This window comes from Fundulus heteroclitus, unplaced genomic scaffold (assembly GCF_011125445.2).
Source record: "Fundulus heteroclitus isolate FHET01 unplaced genomic scaffold, MU-UCD_Fhet_4.1 scaffold_107, whole genome shotgun sequence".
In the NCBI taxonomy this organism is placed as follows: Eukaryota; Metazoa; Chordata; class Actinopteri; order Cyprinodontiformes; family Fundulidae; genus Fundulus; species Fundulus heteroclitus.
Window position 1 is genome coordinate 356,317 of NW_023396520.1, and position 25,466 is coordinate 381,782.

The following is a 25,466-nucleotide window of genomic DNA, read 5'->3' on the forward strand; positions in this document are numbered from 1 at the left end:
GTTGAAATCCCCCATTATAATAATATTGTCAGTGTTTATCACCAAATCAGATAAGAAGTCTTACAACTGATCCAAAAACTGAGAGTAAGGGCCTGGTGGATGATACAAAACAACAAAAAGAAGAGGTTTAATTGCTTTGCAATTTGGATGAGGGTAACTGAGGGTTAAATGTTTAAAAGAACTGTAGTTATTAATTGGCCTGGGACCAATTAGTAAATCAGACTGAAAGATGGTTGCCACTCCTCCTCCTCTATCCACAGATCTGGGAATGTGGAAATTTGAATAATTGGAGGGAGTTGACTCATTTATACTAACGTAGTCCTCCTGTAGCCAGGTTTCTGTGAGACAAAATAAATCAATCTGTTTATCAGAAATCAATTCATTAACTAACAAAGTCTTTGGGGGGAGAGACCTTATATTTAATAGACCACATTTAATTTTTTTACTTTTTGACTCTAGGTGAGCCGTATTGATTTTTATTAGATTTTTATGATTTGTTCCTTTTAGATCAGTTTTTGATCTAAGTTTTGGCCGTGGGAAAAACATCGTCTCAATAGGGTAATGGGTGGGTAATTGTACAGAAGCTGCAGAGAGGTGTGTTAAACTACGGCTCTGTTTCCTGGTCTGGACCCTGGGTTGTCAGCATTTAGGAGAACTAATAAATCCGGCCAGATTCCTAGAAAGAAGAGCTGCACCATCCAAAGTGGGATGAATGCCATCTCTCCGGATCAGACCAGGTTTTCCCCAGAAAATTTGCCAGTTATCAATGTAGCCCACATCGTTTTCAGGACACCACCTAGACAACCAGCGGTTGAATGATGACATGCGGCTTAACATGTCATCACTGGTCAGATCAGTCAGGGGACCAGAGAAAATCACAGAGTCCGACATTGTTTTAGCAAACTTGCACACCGAAGCAGCACCAACTTTAGTGACCTCCGATTGGCATGACCGTGTGTCATTACCACCAGCGTGAATAACAATCTTACTGTATTTACGCTTATCCTTATCCAGCAGTTTCAGGTAAGATTCTATGTCGCCCGTTCTGGCCCCTGGCAGGCATTTAACTATGGTCCCTGGTGTCTCCAGTGCCACGTTTCTTACTATAGAGCTCCCAATAATCAGGGTTGCCTTCTCAGCGGGTGTTTCGCTCAGTGGGGAAAATTTGTTAGAAACGCAGACGGGTTGGTGGTGACCTGGGGGCTGAAATCTAGAGCTATGCTTCCTATGAACCGTCAGCCAGCCGGCCTGGTTACCCGGCTGTTCGGGTGCTTCTGGAGGACCACTACATATAGTAACTATGTGGCTGCGTGCTAGCAAAGGGGTCAGCTGTTTTTTTCATAGCATGGAGCTGGGTCTCCAATTCTGACACCCTGGCCTCCAAAGCTACAAAAACACTACATTTATTACAAGTACCATTATCACTAAAGGAGGCAGAGGAATAACTAAACATCTGACACAGAGAGCAGGAGATGGACACAGCTGGTGGTGGTCAGAGGGCCCGGTGGCACCGGTGCATGGCAGCCTCCCCTCTGTCAGTCTGCCCCAGGGCAGCTGTAGCTACTAACATAGCTCACCACCGTCAGGGTGTGAATGTCTGTGTGTATGAATGGGTGAATGACTGAACTGTAGTGTGAAGCGCTTTGGAGGTCGTCAAGACCAGGGCTTTGAACCGATTTTTTTTTTCCCCAATCGGTTCGTTCCGTACAGAAACGGAATTGTAACGTTTCCGGTTATGAGTTCCACCAATAAATTGACGTTCCCGAACCGGGAAAAAATAATGTTCCCGGAACGTTTAATTTCGTTCCTGTCAGCTGTTTAATGCTAAACAGTGTTTCCCCCAGGAATTTGCTTAGGTGAAGCGTTGAGTTGTCGGAGGGGGGGGGGGTGTATGGTGGGCTGAGGAGAAGGAAGAAAAGCTTTGCGCGGACCACCTGCACAGCGGGGGGGGGGGGGGGGGGGGGAGAAACAAGCTTTACGCCTGTGTTTTTTCCTGCCATTCACTATATGCACGCACGACAGCAACAACAAAAAAACGCATGTTACGGTCAAATAAACAGCATATCGAGTTAGTTTTTTTTTTTTTTTTTTTTTTTATGTTGCCGAGGCGGCCGCCTCGCCAAGATAGCGCTACGGGAAACCCTGCTATAGAATTATGTCACATCTTTCTCATCCAGCTTAAACCAGCTATTGATATTGTGTTTGGAATGAGTGTTTCACTTAACAATGGATCGTAATTTACCTCTTATTTAAGATGTGTAGCTCTAGTGGAGACACCACTCTCTCTCCATTCAGTCAGCGAATGTGTGATGTGATGTCACACAGGAAGTGAACCTCAGCCGTCATGGTAACGTGCGCAGGAAAATATATATATTTTTTTAGTTTAACTAGCCAACGAAAACTTTGAGGAACGAAATAAAACCGGTATTTACCGGTTACCATTATTTTTAAATAAGTGTTCCAGTTCCAGAACATAAAAAACAATAACGTTTCCGGTTTTGTTTCTGTTCCCTGCAAAATACAAAAAGTTCCCGGTTTTCGTTTTCGTTCCTTGAACCGGTTCAAAGCCCTGGTCAAGACTAGTTAAAGCGCTATACAAGTACAAGCCATTTACCATTTACCATAGGGGGAGACTTAGACGGAGAAGCGGAGGAGAGAGTAAGGGGGGAAGCCATTGTGGAGCTAAAGCTAGGCTAGGCTAAAAGCTAGACTAGCGCCCTTTTACCACGCCAAAAAAGCAAACCGTGTGAAACACGAGGAGTTCCCAAGCTCGATGTGCAGCTATATAGAATGTTTTAAAAGTGCTTATGTGTTAAAAACAGATGTTACAGCAAAGAGATTTAATACAAAAGCGAAAGACTTGTTACTTACTACTTATTTAAGTAGAACAATGACTAGTGCAAAATTAAGTTGTATTTACCGGAGATGAAGTGTAGACAGCAAATTCTGTCGTGGTATGATTGCTCCCACAGTCGATTGGGATTGTCTGCCTGAATCCTTTTCATTGAAAATTTCCATCTCTTTCTTCGTCCTTCGGTAAATGAAAGAAACGTACATCCTACGATTTGGATTGCCTCTGTGTGCAACCGGGGACACAACAAGTCGTAGGCATTGTTTACATTCTAAAAATAAACTAACTAAAAGCACGCTGTTATTCACCCGTTCGGTCACGGTGGTAGACGAGAACAGTACTGTTTTTGCCTACCAGCGGGACCCGGATGTAGCGCGGACGTAGCTCGTGACGTCACGCATGAATTGGTCTATGAGGGAGGCAACAGCATGTTCACAAAACTTAGCATCCCACATGGAGCTGTCAGCTGAGCCACCAACTTGGATCTGAGATGAGTGAGCCAGCTTCAGAAAGCGGGGGATGACTCCGCCTCCTCCTCATCCCGAAAGTAAGAGGCTGATGCAGCCAAAGACAAAACATCACACTAGTAAGGCATGCGTGGGGGTAGGGCGCCCAGCCGATTTAATTTATGCCTCTGATTGACATGTCTGAAAAGTGGATTTCATCTCTGCCAGTTCTGTCAACAATTGCTCAAATCTGTGGAAAGGCCCCGGTCAGACTCAGCTCTTAGGTCAATGAGACCTTCTGCTGGAGCTTTGAGCGCCTGGTCAGGGCCACCTGCCCTGAGGGCAAATGGTCAGCATCACACTGAGGCTAGAAGTGGGCCAACCATACCACCCTGAAAACATGGGACATGAGACTAGAGTTCATGCAGGGATTCTTTGAAAGCGCCTCCACCGGTTGAACATGTCTAAGACAGGCAGGGCTCAGGTCGTGATCATCATCTGCTTGAAGCACAGCCCCACAATCCATACAACAGTGGGCGACCTCCATGTTCCAAACAAGGCTGCAAACAGAGTTTAACCCAAACCCAATCCACTTGTAGCTTTAATAGTAGCTACCGTATGTACCACAAACGGCATAACCGTAGCCGTGAGCTGGAAGGGGGAGGCGCAAATGCTGTCATCTCCAACAAGCCGCAAACCTAACTCTGCCAGTAGTCCTCTACCGAGGATCAACCCATCGTAACCCTAGGAGGGTGATTACCCCCCCTCCCCCAACTCAAGCAAACAGGCTTGGGGTGTCTGACAATGGAAGAAGCAACTCTAGGTATTTTTAAGTTGAAGCCATGCAAACTGAACCACACGAAGAAGAAAAAAGGAAGAGCTTCTGACGTCAGACTATATAGGTTGTGGTTGAGTAACAATACCAATGGAGTCACACCTATGACATACTGTCATAGGTGTGACCAAACAGCGCATATGTGAAGGGAATATTCAGTTCTTGCTGCACTGGACTCTGGTGGTCAAGAGGGATGAAATAGAACTCAGCTTTGAATACTCCCAGTAACTGATCACTGATAGTTGTGAATATGAAGCTATCTGTTTACCACAGGGAAACTACTAATACTTAATTTTCTCAAGAGTGATGTGTGTTTGAAATTGATATGACAAGTGGACTACAAATTCCTGACAAGCCTCGTATATGCTTAAGGTGAAAAACTGGAGAGACCATCATAAGGCCACAAGTCATTCACAGTGTGGATGCCACAGGTAATGGTTACCACGGTCCTGGGTTTATTTAACTCAGGAAATAACTCGTATGCAGCGGAGTAACTCTCTCCCCCCTCCATCCGCAGCTACATAACATCCTGGACATTGGACCCACAGATGGCCGCCTTGCCTTGCATTACTCCATCTGCACACTTGTGCACTTTGAAACTTGTTGTTTTTGTCCAGAAAATACAGCACTTCTGCTGCTCTTACATAATGACTCCTATTAATACTAAAAACAGAACTTTTGCACTAATATTTTATTTTTGCACTAATATTTTATTGACTGTCCATGTACAATTTAAAACCAAATTTTGCTGCTTTTATTTATTTCTTCACTGCATGTGCCCTCTTATTACTTTTATCTGAATGTTATGTTGTCTGTGTACTTAGTCTGGTAAATATGTCTTGTCTTCACCGTGGGATAGTGAGAAACGTAATTTCGATCTCTTTGTATGTCTGGAGCATATGAAGAAATTGACAATAAAGTTGATTGATTGATTGATTGAGTAAGGAATTTGGAGGAGTCTCTGTAGTATTTGTTCTCAAAAGGCTGTTAGTTCTAGAGATAGGCTTCTTAAAATACCACCACTGACTGCTAGTCTTTACTGCATGTGTTAATTTCATTTCTATACTATACTGATAAATGTAACTCAAAGGGTAAGTTCATTGTGGATTTTTTTTCACACTGATGTTACATCTAACCGAAGACAGAAGTTATAAACAATCAGAAATAAAGTGAGATTGAAATAACACTAAACACTCAAATTAGTCTTCCAGCGTTTGTTGTTGAAAGAAATGTTTCATTAAGATTTGGATGAAAACTTGCAGTGAATGTTGACTCGGTGGCTCCGATGCTGTGGAACTTCCTTCCACTTTCTGCGCTTCACAGCATCTACTGTCTCTTAAAAACCACCTCAAGACATACCTATTTAGACAGGCTTTTACATAATTAGTTGTTTTTATCATTTATTTTATTCTTGTGAATTTTATCTGAGAAGGGTGTTATATAAATAAAATGACTTACTGACTTACTAATGTTTTCTATTGACATAAAACACCTTCTGTTGTGAAACAGCCTAGTCCACACATTCATGCCTTTACTAATTCTGTAGTCGGCTCAACTGAAGTGGAGTGTGGGCAAATTTTCTGCCAGTGAACGTGCAGCTAACCCCTGGCTTTGGTTTCCACTTAGTAATCTTTTCAAAATGAAACCCTTATGGCAGGAACCAATTATGGAAACATTAAGTTTAGGTGAAGAACTCAGGCAGGTGGACAGTTGGCAACAATTTGGTGCATTATTGCCACCTGCTGTTAGTGTTGCAGCGGCATCTTATTACCAGGCGACCATGAAAGAAACATTTACAGTGTTAACAGAAATAGTAGGATAAATAACTAATAATACAAATCTTTTTTCAACTGTAACTGTTTTAACAGTTGGAAATCAGTGACCCTCCCTAGTTGGTTCTCCAACTTTTAAACCAGATTTAGAACTTGTTTCAATTTGATTTTTCTTTCTCCTTCTCTTACATTTGTACTCTTAATCCCCCGTTTTTCCAGATGAGTTGTTGTCCTCCCAGGAGAAATCTTCAGGGGCGAAGGACGTGATTGTCTCCATTGACACAAGCAAAGACTCAGACTGTGATTCATCTAAGCTGTCTTCAAAGACTACCAGCCTTCAGAACAGTCCAGCTGTACAGAAAGGTGAGCCAGCTTCACTACATCGCTCATTTCCTTCATCAGAAGGAATATGGATGTTTTCATAGCTGACGTGGCAGCAGGCAAATATTAAGAACTAGATTATTGCATCCATAATTGTTCAGTATTTTATGTGTCCTCTTATCGGAAAGGTTTTCTTTTAGCTAATCAGTTCAACTCTGTCGTGAGAAAGCTATGTTAAGCCATCAATGGCACCCTCTATCCCGTACGCTAATGCTCCGCCCAGCCAGGAAGTGACCCAGAGACCTTAAGCCCCAGACTTGGACAAATATTCTGGTCCACAGATGTTTCTGACAACGCTGTGTTTGTGTGTACGTGTGGGAGAAATAACGGCAACAGTGTAATATACAAGTGCCATCAATGGAGCCAAAACAAGCATACAATTGTTTCCACAATGCTGGAATACCACAGAAGAACCATATTTTAGCTTTTATTAAAGCCGGTGATGACTGTTGCAGTGCACTATATTACGCATATGTTTTTACTATTGGTATCTTACATAAAATGAAAACATTTTAATTTGCAGCAACTGAAAGTTTTGACCCACTTGCTTCTTTGTCTACAATTCTCATCCCAACCTGTTATTTACATCTGCATGTTTTTAAAATTTAAAGATGTTTCCCCAATGCAGCAGTATTGCTGATGCATTTCCCCAGCATTTGGTTTGAATTCAGCTGGAATTCAAACCCTAAAGCTTTTTGATATGAGGCTATAGTGCCAACAATTGTGCCACTGTTCCCACATAAAGTCAAACATTGTTGATATAGCGTACTTGCACGAGGTCAAGCAAAAATATCATTAATCAGAAGGTGTTCCTTAAAGACAAAAGAGATTAGCATGAAAAAATCAGACTTTACAAGAGTGACCTGTAAAAGACATACTTTCTACAAAGACTGGCTTTGATGGTATTATGTAAAACTTTATTCCACATTTGTGCAAATGCATCTGAGGCATCTACTTTGGCCTGATGATTCTAAATCTGAACTTGGGGCCATTAGATTGACCTTTTAATAACATGGAGTAAAATCCATCCAACATGAACAAGCTGAACAGTTTTGTCTTAAAGGAGCACAGCACAAGTTCCAGACTTTCAGAAGTCTGCTATCTCTGGCAACAAGTTGAAATGACACCAGCATTGTGCACGTGCCTGGGAGAAGAGGAAAAGCATCAGCCGCTGAGAATACACAGGTCTTTAGTTTAGAGGCGTAATGTCGTCTAGGGTAAGAAAGTTAGAAATATTTAAGTTAGCCTATGTTCTCTCGCTAATGCATCAGTGGCAGCTTATACTAAACAATGTAGCCAGCCAGGGTGAATAAGAGCGACCAGCATCTCCGGTCCAAGCGCACACCCAGAAGAACAAGACCCAGATCACTCTCTCATGAACTGACTAATGGAGCCTATAGAGACAGCGATGGTAAATGGAGGAAAACCCATTTTACACGTCAGGGGATTGTGAGGACATGCATGGGAAATAAAAATATTTATCCTTTAAACTTGTGCAATTCTCCTTTAAGAAATTGGGATATATTTTCGCGGGTCATTCGCCAAACCTAACCTGATGAAACCTCAGACAAAACAGGGGCTTCACTTTCTCAAGTTCAAGAGGAGCATACAGTCATTGTGATCTCAGATATAATTTATTTAATAATTTTATTTTTAGCTTTATACGGCACTAGTGGCTTGTTTTTTTTGTACAATGGGCTGACAAGTACAAGAGAGGTGGAGAGACATGCGGCAAAGGGCCACAGGTCAGAGTCGAACCTGGGTCTAAGGCTTCTTTACATGGGTCATGCGTGCTAACCACTGCGCCACCAAAGCACACCCCATTTATTTTGTTTTCTGATATGTATAGTGTCTTATGTTGAAATGTTTACCATCTCCTTACCAGAGTATGTGACTTGTGATTAGTATCAGAAAAAAAAGAGCCAAACAAGGAGGAGCAAAATGGAGATGAATTCCTTTTATTCACTATGCAGGTGAAGATTCTTAGTCATCCAGGTCATGGTCATTTCAAAAAAAGGTAAAAAACAAAGCAACCGGACTTGTTTTCCGTAGTCGAACACGTTTCGCTTCCTCTCCAGGAAGCTTTCTCAATTCAAATAGTCTGCCAATTGTATAAAGCTTGTTACTCCACATTATTCCAAACAAAGGCCTTGTAATGGCTTAGATAACATGCAAATTCAACAGAAACAGGACCACCCCTTAGTAATGGGCGGTCGTTAAAGCCATTAAGCCAGCAGATTGGACCGAAACTGGTCCACTCCTCTGTAACGAGGAGTCGTCAGGGTGGTTATTGGCTTGGCTTAAAGGAACAATGTTTTGATCACCCGAATGAGGGTGAGAGTTAATGGCTTTAACGACCGCCCATTACTAAGGGGTGGTCCTGTTTCTGTTGAATATGCATGTTATCTAAGCCATTACAAGGCCTTTGTTTGCCAATTGTATAAAGCTTGTTACTCTACATTACTCCAGACTTTTTGAATTGAGAAAGCTTCCTGGAGAGGAAGCGAAACGTCTTCGACTACGGAAAACAAGTCCAGTTGCTTTGTTTTTTTACCTTTTATTGACTAATCCTCTAGAAGTGTAGCCTCAGCCTCTAGCAGTACTCTGACTGCCCTCTTGTCTCTGAGACATGTTCCTTTGATTCCAAGAGTAATCATGGTGAAGTAGTTTAGTGTGGAGTATTAGACGCATGCATATTTAACTCCCTGACATGTCCATGGATGTTGCTTACAGCAGGCGTTGGACGGCGGTTCCCTTTAAGGAAACAGTCCTGGCTCACATTTATTGCTTCAGCTCTTATTGTTCATCTCAGGCAGAAATTTTCCAGAAGCCAGAGAACAGTTGAGCTTTGTGCTAAAAGTCCCCAGTTTCCTGCTCACCTCAGGGTCCAGCATTGTAACTTACTGCCAAACAGTTGACACCACACAGTTTACTTTTGGAATGTTTTTATTCATGTATTTTTTCGGGTTTTTTTGCCATCGTCATCTTGATCACAGAGAAACATCTTTGGTACTTGGAGGGTTCATCAATTCAGCATTTCACGTTGAGTACATTTTCTTTTTTGTTCTTTGTTTCATACTTTCCAGATGACGATGAAGATGGCAAAGCTACCACTCAGCCACTGTTGAAAAAAGGCAGGAGACCCCTTTCATTTGGTTGCCTTAACTTTTTCTTCCTGTTGTTCCTAAGATTTTCTACTGTGTGCTGGCTTTCTTCTCTTGTTTTTTTCTCCATTCTCTCACCTTCTGCTGCCTCATTTTTCACTGTAGATTTAGAAATCCTTTATACTAACATACTGTCTTGCAGCCTGCTGTCTCTGTCTTCTGTCTTTTCTCTGCTGCTCCTTGCTGTGCTTCCGGCCTGCTAGCTACTTGGCTTGGGGAGGGAAATCATTTCTCCTTTTCAGTCTCTAGCTTCTTCTGGCTTTCATTCAGTCTCTGATGTCCTGCTCTCTCATATGGCTTTTATCTGGCATCAGGTCATCAGTAGTTACTGTCTCTAAGTGACATTCCAGTTTCTCTGAAGCATCTAAAGCTTCTTTCCTTCCTTGGAGGTGACCGTTATCTGTAGCTTTCTTTTCTAGGATCCTAATTCTGTTTCAGAGCGACCACATCTGCTGTGTGTTGGCTCCTCAGTGTTAACAGGGTTTCTCCTCTGCCTAGATGTGACTTAGATTTAGCAGTATGATGTCACTGATTGGATGTGCTCTGTGTTTTTGCCTGTCTGCCAACCATCTTACAGACAAGAAGAGTCCAACAGTACCTTTAAATGTGTGTGACCAGAGGCTGTTGGAGGCCAGCCAGCAGTTCCAGCAGAAACAGGGGAAGGGCACTGTGGACGTCTGGTGGCTGTTTGACGATGGGGGTGAGTCTGGGATAGGAAGTCAGCTAGAACTTGGTGAACTACAGCCAGAAATCCAAATGGCATTTCTCCAGTGAAGTACCTCTGAGGCCTTTTGAAGCTGTGCCAGTCCTTCAACTTTTAGTTGTCAGAATACAGGTTTGGTACACTTTAAAACATTATTTGAATACCAACATAGACTGTCTCACTGCAGGTTAGGGGAGATGCAAGTTAATGCCTATTAAAAACCCAAATTGCTAAATCAAACTTTCACTGTTTTTATTTTTCACTTAGGAGAATACTGAATGGTGGGGGGGGGGAAAGTGCAATATTTTTGTTTGTCATTTCAGATAGTGAAAGTGTTATTTTACAGAGATTCACAACACATAGACTTGAGAAAACACAGTGAGCCCCCACCAACACCCCCTCCCCAGGCCACCGCTTACTGTAGAAACTTCACTCTAGACTTTAAGGGAGAAGTCCGGTCAAAATCAGAATTCAAACTGCTGAAAGTACTTTAAATATAAAACTACTACATACTGTGCAATAAATTATAAGTTTTTTTAATTAAGAATAATTTTCATTTAATCATGTTTATGTGGAGGAATCCATCTTGGTCAAGAATAGTTCTGTCACCTCCCATTTTGTGACGTCACTCAGCGGACCCGCTGTTGAGCAACAACACACTATTTTCCAAGATGGCGATGACTGGTGCTCTGTACGAAGCAGAGAGTGATGAAGTACTTAGTGACAGTGATGGGAGTTCTGTGGAGCTATCATCATCTGATAGCGATATGGATTTTTTTAGAAGAGTTTCTTGACAGAAACCGGACTTTTGACGGAATCCAGTCGTACCTATTTCCAGTGCAAAGTCAGTCGGGTCCCCCAAGATATATATATATATATATATATATATATATATATATATATATATATATATATATATATATATATATATATATATATATATATATATATATATATATATATATATGCGCGTGTGTGTGTGTCCGCCGCAGCACAGCTTTACCGCCGCTGCGGCGGAGGATAGATATCGCTTAAGTGACTTGAGTTATATTTGCCCCCTAGTAAATAGGGCAGGTGGTCATTATTGTATAAATATTAAAATATAAAAGCGTTCCAGCACATGTTGGGGCGGAGGGATACCACATCACATGTGGTATCCATCCGCCCCTCTGGTCGGTAACCATCCCCGCAAATTCTAAATTAAAAATTCTAAATTAAAAAATAACTTACCAAAAATCCTCGCTCTCATGTCATGTTCAAAACATTCTTCTTCGAAATGGTCACTGCATATGACGTGTTTTCTCTCTGGCCAGAAGTTAGATGGCAAATCCGCTCTCTTCAAGTTGGCAATCCAGCGACAAGCCCGGTTAATGTGACTCAAGCCAGACGCATGTCGCTCCGCCTAGCTCCACTCACATACATCTGGGACACCGCCATAGGAATTGCCTTTATTGAAGGCTGGGCCTTATCAAAAATTCTTGCATATGATTGGATAAGCCACTTGTCTGTCATCTTTATCGACGTGCTATTTCAACCACTCACACCGAAGCCAACACGTGACGCTGATGAGAGCGACGCAGGGGAAAAAAAAACTTTTTAGTTTTTTATGTGTTTGCGGCTCTTGTGGCACGCGTTTTATTGACAGTGAGCTGACAGGAAGAGGGGGAAAGACAGGCGGCAAAGCGCCGCGGGTCGGAGTCGATTCCGGGCTGACCGCGTTGATGACTAAAGGCCTCCTAACATGGTTCGCGCTAACCGCTCCGGGGCGCATCTGCAGCGGATGCGGACGCGCCCCGGAAAACAAAACTTGCCAAATCCGGTCGGGAGAAGGGCGAAAACATGGTTTCCACCAACAAAAGCCTTCAGAGCCGTTCTCTGATGTTCTTTTAATGAAACAATATTAGGTAGATTGGACAACACAGAAGAAATAGCAGCATCAATGTTAACGCTTGCTTCCTCGACGAGCCGCCATTTCTATCAAAACAGTCACGTCATGGTCGCGTCTCCACTACGTCACATCTATAAAATTCCAGCCCTGCGTCCTGATTGGCCAGACCATAAAATTGGTTGGAGAAATCACTTTCTATGGGCGATGTCCCAGATGTATGTGAGTGGAGCTAGGCGGAGCGATATGCGTCTGGCTTGAGTCAGGTTAAAACCCGGTGGCTCATGAATCAGAAAGTTGAAATAAGCAATGTTTTTTCTACTTTTACCAGTTGTGTTGGAACATCCAATGGCCATGCACGTGAGCATTGTTGCTGTAACAATAGCTCTTGCGAATGTCAGTAGTGAAGTCCTCTGGAAATCCAAAAAAATTGTTTCTGATCGCAGCCGTGTAGAACGGCTCCTATTGACTTTGCTTGGAAAGAGCGGAGAAATGTTGTCGCCGCTCCGCTTTTCCACGTCACAGGATGTGATGTCAGACGGCCCTTACTGCCCGAATATGGGCAGTAATGGCCGCCCCCATACACAGTAATCCAGATGACAATTTATGTTTTTATTTTCTTATTGATTAAAGATAAGTTCATTAAATAACCACAAACGTATTAGTTTTAGTTATAGCTAATGGTCCCCTGATTTTTCCTTGTTGACCGGACTTCCCCTTTAAGCAACATGGATCCTGGGCCTCTCCACTCTTCCTCTAGACCCGGTGACCTTGATTTCAAAATGAAATGCAGAATTTACTTTTATCCAAAAACATGACTTTGGATCGTTAAGCAACAGTTCAGTTCCTTTTCTCAGCCCACTACTTGTGAAGCTCCCCCAAATTCCTGAATATATTTTGCTTGACAATCCTCTGAAGACTGCAGGTTGCTAGTGCACCTCTTCTTACCACACGTCTTCTATCCACTCTATTTTTTGTTAATATGCATGGGCACAGAGCTCTGAGCAACAGCTTTTTTCAGCAACAATCTTTAGTGGCTTCCCCCTCCCTGTGAAGGGTGTTGACGACATCTGTCCAGTCAGCAGTCTGATGGTGTCGCCTACTGACCCAGAGTGAGAGACCATTTAATTAGTTTCCAGTAATTAACTTTTTGAAAGTATTATACTTTTCTGAGACACCCAATTTTGGGTTTTTATTATGTGTAGCCATAATCATTCACGTTACAACAAGCAAAGGTTTGGAATAGATCACTTTGTGTATAATGATTATATATAATGTGTTTCACTCTCTGAGATGACAGGAAATAAATCTTGCACTTTTTTGTGGTATTTAAATGTTTTGTGGTGTACCTGTACATGTTGTATACCGGACACATATGGGACTGACAGGATCTGGGCCGGAAGATTTCAATGAAAAACACAAACAAATTCAGTTCTGTATTATTGTGTTTTTGGCAATTTTGGGCTCTTGGTTATACAGTGTCGAGATAGAGGTAACATTTAATCGTTGAAAACTATAAATCTATAACACAAAGAATGTAAACTTTAAATGTATATATGAATACAATACATATATACATCCTAATTTGTTGTTTAAATGTAGCCTAAGATGTGACACAGAGACCAATCTGTTAGAACCTATGGATAAAGATTGATTTCTGTTTTCTAATTAAACTTTCAGTTCCAGCCTATATTGAACCAGCAAAATAATCCCATCTCCTGAATGGATCAAAGGACATGAGACATTTCTCTCAAATTGTCCTATATAAATTAAAATATTAAGAATGAGATGTTGGCTACACTCAGATGGCTATTTTTGTTTCAGTATATTGTCTATATGCAAGGCTATGATGTGACTGTATGTGTGTGCTAAGCAGTTGTTTGCTTTTCTTGCATCAGGTCTGACTCTGTTGATCCCCTACCTACTGACTAACAAGAAGAGGTGGAAGGAGTGCAAGATCCGTGTTTTCATTGGAGGCAAGATCAACCGCATTGATCATGACCGCAGAGCGTAAGGCTTGACAACACTTCATATCCTTCCATTCATTCCATGTAATTATTGTGCACTGAAATAGCTGAAAAGCAATGGATGCCATTTGGGCTTCAAGATTTATTACTAATGTTGGTGATGTAACGTTGATATATCCACCTCTGTTGCTGCATATCTCCAGAGAAACAAACACACTAAATGCTGTCTGCAACTCTAAATGTTTTAATGTTGCCAAAACTAGCTCAGGGTTTCCGCGGGTCATTAAAAATCATTAACAGTCATAAAATTATTATTTTTTTATTTAATTTAATTGGCATTAAAACTCATTAAATGTGATTATCAGTGGCATTTAAAATGGCTTATTTTTTTCTAAAAAAATATATACAGTTGTGTTCGAAATAATAGCAGTGCCTTTAGAAAAATGAGTAAATGTCAAAATTCTTCAAAGAAATTGTACTTTAATGAACACAGATACATTGGGGACACAGTACATTCTATTCCAAAGCAAAACAATTGCGCAAAGTCATCAAAACTTAAATAATAATAATAATATTTCAAATAAAGTAAGAAATGGCATGTTCAAAAGAATAGCAGTGTTGCCATCTTTCCTTGGAAACTCAAAAATGTACTGTACAAACAAAGAAATTCTTGATAAGTGAACCTAGCTGAGTATCCTAAACTAATATTTTGTTGCAAAACCACGGTTTCTGATGACTGCTTCACATCTGTGGTGCATGGAGTCAACCAACTTCTGGCATCGTTCCACAGGTATTGCAGCCCAGGATAATTGCACTGTATTCCACAATTCCTCAGCGTTTCTTGGTTTTGCCTCATGCACTGCACTTTTTATGTCAGCCCACAAGTTTTCAATGGGATTAAGGTCCAGGGATTGTGCTGGCCACTCCATCAGTTGAATCTTGTTCATCTGGAACCATGCTTTTGCTCGCTTGCTGGTGTGTTTGGGGTCATTATCCTGTTGAAAGGTCCACCTCAAAGGCATTTCCTCCTCAGCATATGGCAGCATGACCTCTTCCAGGATCCTGATGTACTGGAACTGATCCATGATCCCTTGTATGCGGTGAATCGGACCAACACCATAGTATGAAAAACATCCCCATATCATGATGCTTGCACCACCATGCTTAATGGTCTTCAGTGAGTACTGTGGCTTGAATTCTGTGTTTGCAGGGCGTCTGACATACTGCCTGTGACCCTTAGACCCAAAAAGAACAATCTTGCTTTCATCTGTCCACAAGATATTATGCCATTTCTTTTCAGGCCAGTCAATGTGCTCTTTGGCAAATTGTAAACGCTTCTGCACATGTCTTTTTCTCAGCAGTGGGACTTTGCGGGGGCTTCTTGCTGGAAGGTTAACCTCAGTAAGACGTCTTCTGATTGTCACAGTACTCACTGTCAACTGAAGGTCTTGCTTGATCCTCTTGGATCCCATCATTGGCTGAGTCTTCGCCAGTTTGGCTATTCTTCTGTCCATTCGAGGGGTTGTCTTTCTTTTCTTCCTCGTTTTTCATTTTTTTGCTCCCATTTCAGGGCATTTGAGATCATTTTAGCTGAACAGCCAATGATTTTCTGCACCTCTTTGTATGTTTTCCCTTCTTTAATCAATTTTTTTATTAGGAAACGCTCATCTTCAGAACAGTGTTTTGAACGACCCATTTTCCTTGTTTTTTCAGGACAAATGCACAGCCAGCATGCCAGTTGTCTTGATCCTTAAATACGGATCACCTGTTAACACCCTTTTTTCCCAGAATACCCTCCCTAATTGATGCCCTCTCTAATTGAACTCACCACTGCTATTTTTTTGAACACACCCTTTTCAGTTAATCATTCAATTTCACAGAATCCACAGTATGCATGGCTGTCCTGTTGGGTTTGTTGGTTTTCTATACCTTTATTTTACCCCCCAGAAACTTATCTGGGGTATAGAGTTTGAAATGTTAATAACACCAGTGATTTTCTTGCTGCTGTTGAGGCACTATTATTTCAACACAACTGTATATATATATGTTCATAAAAACAGTTTTGTCAGATGTATTACCGAATACGGCCCGCCAAGCCGTTCGATCCGGCCCACGACTGGATTCCAAAATTGTGAGGATCAAAGAGAAAATATGTAGGCTTATTCTACACTATTAGAGCAACTAAAAGCAGCAACAACTGAGTCTCTTCTCAGTAATCACCACCATTTATGACTCTATTTAGGCTACACCCCAAAATGAGGAAAGACTCGTTACACTGTTTTGTATTTATTGTTTCACACAGTTTTTTTTAAAACATAACTTTTCCTCATGCCCTTACTTAACATTTGTTTTTTATTTCAAAGTCTGAACAACATGCTTGGAACTAGCAAACTCCTAAGGACTAAAAAAGGAGGAAAAAACGATCTGGCACAATTTAAAATAGCATGGTAAATAAATAGCCTGGAACCAGAACAAAACAGGTTACAAATATTGTTCGCACAGCAAATAAAACGTTAAGTGGGCTATAATCACAAGGCTGAAATGGACTACTATAACACTAATTAATCAATGGCTGAAGTTACATTTCCCCTCTGACACTAACTTTTTCACATCAGGCTTGGCCGCTGTCAGACTTATGCGCAAACAGTCCTCCAAAGACTGGGTTGACAGACGGTTCCTCTCGTGCGTTTTAATCAAGTTCATCTTGGGGAACGCAGCCTCACAGGTGTAGGTTGAACCGAACATGGTGAGCACATACATAGCCAGCGTCTTCAATGTGCCATAGACCTCGGGACAAGATATCCAAAACGCGCTCAGGCTCTCAGCACCACTGAGAGCAGCCTGAGTTTCAGCCAGCTCGCTCTAAATGGCTACCTCGTCTAACTGCAGCATTTTCACCGCGTTGTGATGTGGTTAATAATTTTCATTGTTTTTTCCATCACCTCTTTGAGCTCCCCACTTAGCTTTGCACACAGCACACTTTGATGGATGATACAATGGAGTGCGTTAGTTTTTGGAGCGACAGTCTTTATTCTGCTCACCAGACCCTTATTTTTTCCTATCATGGCAGGTGCACCATCTGTCACTGTCAGGTTGATTTTTATCCAGGGACAATCCATGGCTTTTAAAAAAATCCTCCAGTTTTGCAAAGATGATGTCAGCAGTGGTGTTGTCCTCGAGTGGAAGCAATGTCAGCAGCTCTTCTCGGAAATCTTTGCCATCATAGTATCTGACAAAAACGCACAACTGTGAGATATCCGTGTTGTCAGTGGACTCATCAATAGCCAGCGAAATATATTTGGCTTCCTTGACCCCGTCAATGACAGCTCGCTGAACTTGCTCTGCCAAAACGTGTACACAAGGTGCATTAGTTGAGGCAGATAGAGGTACTTGTTTGACAGATGCAATAACTCTGTCTATTGATTTGTCGGGGGCAAGTTCCTCCAGAACGGTGATCATGCACTCCTTTAAAACCTCACTTTCAGTGAAAGGCCGGTTATGTCTGCAAAGCACCCAAGCAGTCTGCAGGGATGCACACGTTACTCTCTCTTGTTAGTTAAAGTTCAAGTAATAATGCCACTTGCGTGGGAGTAGGCAGATTTCAGTACGGCGATTTTTCTCTGACGCGCCTCTGACTGCTCAGGATATGAAATCTTAAAATTTGAATGTTTAGTGTGGTGGTGACGGCGCAGATTGTATTCTTTTGCAACAGCAACAGTTTTGTTGCAAATTAGGCATACTGGTGAGGCATTGCGGAAGGTTGGCATGATAAATGCGTACTGTTCAGTCCGGTCATCATTGAAGGACCTGTTTTCAATATCAACTTTGCGTTTCATAGCCTTTGAGAGTGCCATTTTACCTCTGTTAAGAGACCCTCTCCTGTCACTTCCTCGGTGTTTGTTTTTCAAGTGCTCTATAAGTAAAATTGACTTAATTGTGTTGAGGTAAAATATCTGTCACCCCTGGTGGTTGTCTGTGGTATAGGTGATAGGAACCTGACTCATAAAGGCCTTCAGTTTTGTAATGAAATGGAAAAAGTAGTAACGATAATCATCCATCATAATGTTATACCAAAATTTGATTTTTTTAATTTAATTTTTATTTAAGTGTCCGGCACCCAAGGAGATTGTCTGGTAAAATTCTGGCCCTCTGACAAATATAGTTGATGACCCCTGCCTTATGTTTTTATGATGTTCGGAAAAGAAGCTTGAGGCGGATAAAAAGCTAGAGAATAAGATAATGCAAATTTAAACAAAAGTGGGTGGAAAATGAGGAATTCGGGACTTGGCTGCAGCCTGCCCACGGTAAAGATGCCGTGTTTGTAAAACAAAATTAAGCTTTGCACAATGGGTGTCAATGCTTCATGATCTCACATGAAGTTGGACAGCCAGTAGTGTAGTCCAGGGTATACGTGGGTATGCGGCGTATACCCACTTATTTTTCAGTCAGAATTACGTATACCTACTTCTGGAGCGATATTTGTGCCTCTTGTTTAAGCAGGCAGTGAGACAAGTATGCAGCATTTAAACATCACACGCGCTTGCTCAAAACCTTTTCGGCGCGCGCTCAAATCTACTAAACCCACTATCCTTGTGCTCAGTTCCGTGTCTGCTCAACCTGCTCCTTCCACGCTCAACACCAGCTGTGCCCTCGCTCGACTGTTTCTCTGCTCACGTTTCTTTCCATCCAATCAGAGTATGGCTTGCAAATACTGCATTCAGATGGATTAAATCAAAACACTGTAGCTTTTGGCAGAAATTACCAAACATAACGGTGGGATTGAAGAAAAAACAACAACCAATAAACAGTTTAATATTTTAGCCTAAAATATTTAGTCTAAAATAATTCCTTTAGTTACTAAGTGAGGTGTAAAAAATGTTTTTGTCTCTTTTTTTTCCAGCTTCTGGGAGGTGATGCAAAAGTTTCTTGTGATCATAATCATCATCATTGTCATCATTATTTAAAGAGCAGTTTAACACGAGGTAAAACGAAATAACATCTTATAAAATGACTTGGGTAAAGACTCAACAATTAATAATAATAATAATAATAATAATACTAATAATAATAATAATAATAATAATAATAATAATAATAATAATAATAATAATAATTTTTAAATAAAGAACTAGTCGGCACAGCACAAATACAAGTACCAAGAAAAGTTGAGAAAGATAAAATCTCAGTAAGGTTGAAGTCCAATGAGTAAAAATGGCTTTTAAGACAGGTTTTAAAACTGGAAAGCAGAGGTGCCTGTCAAATGTACAAATGTAAGTAGTTCTATAACTTAGGGGGGCCCAATAGAGAAGGCCCTGTTCCCTCTAAGCTTCTGCTCAGAACTGTGAATGACCATGAGCAGTTGGTCAGCAGACGTGAATGAGCAAGCAGGGTTGTACAAGTGAAGAAGAAGCTCATTTAAGTAAGGTGAGCAAAGCTGTTTAAAAGCTTAAAAACAAATCGAAGTTCTTTAAACTGAACTCTAAGATAAACGGGCAACCAGTGAAGGGAGGCCAGGATGGGGTAATGTGCTCTGTTTATGTTTTTCCATTAATAGGTGTGCAGCAGCATTTGAACCAGCTACAGACATTTGAGTGAGGACTGACCGATTCAGAGATGGAGAATTACACTAATCCAGCCATGATGAAGTGAAGGCTTGGAGTAGTGTTTCCATATTTTTGCTTTGAAAGAATAGGTTTTACCTTTTGCTTTGTTCCTTAAATGATAAAATTTCTTGACAGTCAAACAAGGACCTCAGTTAAGTTTAAAATCACCGTCCATTTTTAAATTGGTGTTTATAAATTGGGGCTAAACATTCATTGCCAAGGGGTCTAAATCAACAGGATCAACACTTCTTTGGGTGTTTCAACTGGTATATTTGATAATTCATGATTTGCAAAGACAAAGTGAATCGGGTTTTGATGGTCTCCTCGTCAATACCTTTATCTCTTTCTATAGATTCTCATTCAATTCAGGATTTTCCATATGCCTCATCATCTAGGTCTATATTGAAAAACCTACAGTAAAGTAATGAAATGTTTATTCTGGATATAGTGTAGGAATTCCTTCAATATAAACCAAAGAAAAGTTTACATTACCTGCCAGAAGCTGGAAAAAATCTTTAAAAAAGAGACAACAGTATTTTCACACCTCACGTAGTAGATCAAGGAAATATTTTAATCTAAATATTTTAGGCTAAAATGAGTAAACACTACTGATGGATTTTTGGCTAAACTAAATAGAGCAGTGCTACATGTCATTGTTTCTAAAACGGCATTTTTCTGTGCTGCGTCTAAAAGGGCAAACATTGATTCACTACACCACTGCTGGACAGCCACAGATCAGCTGCAAGGGGCAGACAACAGTTAATAATGTCATGTTACTTTTCTGTAACCAACGCAGTCATGTCCGCAGTACCTACCGCAACCAGCACTAACAGCACAGCAGCTGGAGCAAGCTCTACCGCCACTAACGTCGGGAAATCAGACGGTCTTCGAACAACATTTGGATCCAATGCAACACTGCATGCGGTGGTGCTCTGGTGTCTGAACACAGCCATCAACAAGTACCCATGGCTCTCCTAAATACACACACACATATATATGATAGATACAGGGGTTGGACAATGAAACTGAAACACCTCTCATTTTAGTGTGGGAGGTTACATGGCTAAATTGGACCAGCCTGGTGGCCAATCTTCATTAATTGCACATTGAACCAATAAGAGCAGAGTGTGAGGGTCCAATTAGCAGGGTAAGAGCACAGTTTTGCTCAAAATATTGCAATGCACACAACATTATGGGTGACATTCCAGAGTTCAAAAGAGGACAAATTGTTGGTGCACGACTTGCTGGCACATCTGTGACCAAGACAGCAAGTCTTTTTGATGTATCAAGAGCCACGGTATCCAGGGTAATGTCAGCATACCACCAAGAAGGACGAACCACATCCAACAGGATTAACTGTGGACTCAAGATAAAGCTGTCTGAAAGGGATGTTCGGGTGCTAACCCGGATTGTATCCAAAAAACATAAAACCACGGCTTCCCAAATCACGGGAGAATTAAATGTGCACCTCAACTCTCCTGTTTCCACCAAAACTGTCCGTCGGGAGCTCCACAGGGTCAATATCCACGCTATAGCCAAACCTTTGGTCACTCGTGCCAATGCCAAACGTCGGTTTCAATGGTGCAAGGAGCGCAAATCTTGGGCTGTGGACAATTTGAAACATGTATTGTTCTCTGATGAGTCCACCTTTACTGTTTTCACCACATCCGAGAGAGTTACGGTGTGGAGAAGCCCCAAAGAAGCGTACCACCCAGACTGTTGCATGCCCAGAGTGAAGCATGGGGGTGGATCAGGGATAGTTTGGGCTGCCATATCATGGCATTCCCTTGGCCCCATACTTGTGCTAGATGGGCGCGTCACTGCCAAGGAGTACTGAACCATTTTGGAGGACCATATGCATCCAATGGTTCAAACATTGTATCCTGAAGGAGGTGCCGTTTATCAGGATGACAATGCACCAATACACACAGCAAGACTGGTGAAAGACTGGTTTGATGACCATGAAAGTGAAGTTGAACATCTCCCATGGCCTGCACAGTTACAAGATCTAAATATTATTGAGCCACTTTGGGGTGTTTTGGAGGAGCGAGTCAGGAAACATTTTCCTCCACCAGCATCACGTGGTGACCTGGCAACTATCCTGCAACAAGAATGGCTTAAAATCCCTCTGGCCACTGTGCAGGACTTGTATATGTCATTCCCAAGACGAATTGACGCTGTATTGGCCGCAAAATGAGGCCCTACACCATACTAATAAATAATTGTGGTCTAAAACCAGGTGTTTCAGTTTCGTTGTCCAACCCCTGTAAATAGATATAGGAGAGTCAGGTACTTGTTGATGGCATTAAAATTATTTCTAAGAGCATTAAAAGATCATTAAAAAGCATTAAATTAGTTACTCATTCCTGTATAAACCCTGTAGCTGGTTGGTGTTAAAACGTTAAAATGGCCACCGTATGCCTAGGAGGAAGGAAAGAGATCTAGTGTCAAAAGCAGTCTTGATTGTTTAGAATAGTATTTTTAGACCAAGCCAGAAGCTGAGGCATTAAAGCAGCCGTGTTTGAAAGGGCAACACATCCTGGGAATATCCTGTCTCTGCTAGGGTTGGCCTTCTCTGGATTGCTTCATAACAGCCACCAGGGATTCACCAAGAAGGCCAATTTCCTTTTTTATGCTAAGAATCAAACATAACTGTCTTATCAGTGACTGACAGAGTGCTCTAATACAGCACCGACCTATTGTTTAATCTTTAAGAGATTGACAAAACTGTCTTTCTGATTACTGGATGCCAAGATTTAATGTCTGTGTGCTGACATCTTGGCTTCTGATTATTTTCTGTTCCCCCTTAAAGTTTAAAATAATTTGAAAGAGTAGGTAGCTGTAATGTTTGTGAGACGGATGTTGCAGAGAAGGTTTAGTTTTGTGAGTACTTGAGGCTGATGGAGACAAGTTTTCAGGGTTGGAGAACAGTACCTGCAAATAAATGTAGAGCATTAACACTATTCCAGGTTCCAGTGTTTGTGTTATGCTGAAATGAAGTGTGTTGATTCTTTCCAGTAGGGTCACATCCTGTGCTTATATAAACTTTTTATTATATCCCTGAAGTCAATACCTGTTCCCTCTAAACGATGGTTTAGTGGGGCAGCTGTGCTCAGGTTCGCTGGCCATGTGTACAGGAATGGGCACTCACTTTTGTTCAGTTGTTCATGGATTTTAAAGGAATCGTGTTTTAGGACTAGATCAAGGAATTCAAATTTCTGAATCCTTCACCAAGCTGGGCACAGATTGGAAACTTAGTCTGTAACCTGACAGAGCAGATTTCCACTCTGCCACCACCAGGCTGTTGGAAACATTTGGAAGCAAAACAACTATTAAAATTAAACCAGGCTTCATAGATATTTGCAAAACCTTGGTGCTTTGATGTTTTTTTTTTTCACTGCAAAGATGACCCTTGTGTTATCTGGTGTACACTCCCACTTCCAGTGTGCCATAGTTCTTCCAGCTGTCTCCCACTTCCTTTTGTTGGCTAAAATTAGCTGGGTGCTACAGTAGCAATGCAGGCTTTGATCTGCACAATACAGGGTGCACTTTGTACTTCTCAGTTCGACACAGAGGATTTCAAACAGCCTCATTTAACAAACACTCAGCACTTTGCTGTTTCTCCTCCACTTACTGTTTGCTTTTACGGCATTACATCACATGACGTTAAACTGAATTTTTATGTTTTACTACCATGCAACACTTTCTGAGGACTTGAAAATATTTGTTTTGCTTCCATCAGTCATTCAGAAAGATACGGGGTGAATGCTTGAATGATGCAGCATTTTCTTTCTGGTGATCCTAAAAAACACTCCTCATCTCATTTATATGCCCCAGCAGAACATGGTTGTCTTTTTAATCTTTCTTCCCTACCAGTTGGAGTGTTTCTATAGATTGCTACCATGCTTGTTTAGCACAGAGGGTTTCCTGCAGCTTTACCTCAAAACCTTTGAAAAAGCCAAGCAGAGCTATAGACCGTTGTAATGACTCTAGGGCCGCTGTCATTGGAAAATCTTGGAAATATTCAAGAAATACATTAATAGTTGTTGATTTCAGAGACACACTAACACAATGGGCCTGGGACGTGTACAGGAGGGGAAACGCCATCAGGCACTCTGCTGCTTTGAAGTTGATACAGAAGGAAATTAATCGGGAGCAGCTCCAAGCAGAACTCGCTGCACCTGCCTTCAGCAAAGTTCTTATTTGAAGCAGAAACCATGCCTCTGAGTAACTTTGTCTAACACAGCTCTTTGACTTCTGTGTATTACTTTTTATTACTTTTTGTTCAGGATGGCAACTCTACTGAGCAAGTTCAGAATAGACTTCTCCGACATCACTGTGCTTGGGGACATCAACACCAAGCCCAAGAAGGAGCAGTAAGTTCTCTAGCAGAATCACAGCTTCTGTCACTAAAGTCACTAGTTTACCCACCACCACCCCAGAACATTACAACCACTTGACTGGGTCACTTCTGAAGTCAAGTTTAATTCATGTAACATTTTCTAAAATATTTGCAACCGAAATCAGTGGGAATCTGTTCCAAATGAAGCAAAGTGTTTCCTTTCTGAAATGGTTTGGAGCTTCTTCAGAAATCATTTTTTGTTTTCTGGAGGATCCTCGATATTTCAAAAGCTTCTGGTTGACACCGAGATAAACAGGGCTGCAATAAACGCCACACCAACACGAGTTTAACTAAGCTTGATGTTGGTTGATCAGTAGTCTCACCAGCAGATACACTTTTGCACATTTGGAATGTAATTATTTTGATTATTGTAGTCCCATTCAGGTCACTACTTCACAAATAGCACGGAGCACTTTTGTCTGAAAACTGGGAACAGTTGTTCTGATTTATTTTTTCTTTAGATATTTGTCATTCATTTAAACACAATGTAGTTTTTCTCTTTGCATGTGTCAGACTGAAAAAAAAGGATAAAAATGTGGTCAGTCATTCCAGAAAGTGAAACTCATACAAAGCCTTTTTTTCCTGTCATTTTGATGATTATGATTTATAGATGACGAAAATCCAAAATTCAGTGTACCAGAAAAGACAACAGCAGAAGTGAACTAAATGTTTGGTTCACTGCTGCCCTCTAGTGGTGAATATACATTATTAGATACCAACATAGGGGCATTTTGACAACACAGACTTAAACATATCGTTGGATCTTCCAGAATTATAATTCTAAAAGTCTTCGACCTAAACTATTCCTTGCTTTTTAAAGAGCCAAACGTTAGCTTTTCCTCTAGCTGTCATTCTAATTTTGTCTTTAGGGTCAACAAAACGTTTCGGATTGGTTTTGTGTCTAATCTGTATGTTTGTTGACATGGTTGCTAATTTATCAACACTGCTCATAAATCCCATCCAAACACATACACAAACCAGTGGGACTTTTAGTCTACCCTTGTCACATTCAGGTAAATGTGACTGAACATGGATGTCTGCACCCATTGTCATATTGTTAATGATGAAGCCTCTTTTGTGACACAGTGTGGCAGCCTTTGAGGAGATGGTTGAGCCGTACCGGCTGAAGGAAGACAACATGGAGTTGGAGGCAGCTGAAAGGTTGAAAAACAGTGAACCATGGAGAATCACAGACAACGAGCTGGAACTGTACCGCGCCAAGGTCTGCACACCTTCACTCGCATTAGCACAGATTACCCTTTGGTACAGTGACCACAGCTTATGCAATTAGCACAGAATCTGATCAAAACCAGCACGACAGTAGTGAGGTAACTCACCTAGAAAACATCCTGGTAATCCACTTACTGAAAGGGTCTAAGAAAAATATTTTATTTAGTGTTTTTATTTTATGGGGAAAAATGAAAAAATCCAGTGATTTTTATTTGCAGCTTTGTGTT

At 41.2% G+C, this 25,466-nt stretch overlaps 1 protein-coding gene across 2 annotated transcripts in view; it reads left to right on the top strand.

Moving 5' to 3' along the window:
- Positions 1-25,466, top strand: part of LOC105918929 (solute carrier family 12 member 2) — a 130,330-nt gene that overhangs the window by 99,177 nt on the left and 5,687 nt on the right. Inside the window, exons 20-25 of one of the 2 annotated variants that reach the window (XM_012854117.3) lie at positions 6,124-6,267; positions 9,372-9,419; positions 10,027-10,149; positions 13,936-14,047; positions 23,897-23,983; positions 25,096-25,231. In XM_012854117.3, coding sequence (XP_012709571.2) covers positions 6,124-6,267; positions 9,372-9,419; positions 10,027-10,149; positions 13,936-14,047; positions 23,897-23,983; positions 25,096-25,231 — 650 coding nt within the window. The remainder of the gene's footprint in view (positions 1-6,123; positions 6,268-9,371; positions 9,420-10,026; positions 10,150-13,935; positions 14,048-23,896; positions 23,984-25,095; positions 25,232-25,466) is intronic. The other variant, XM_021311492.2, reaches the window with a different exon arrangement.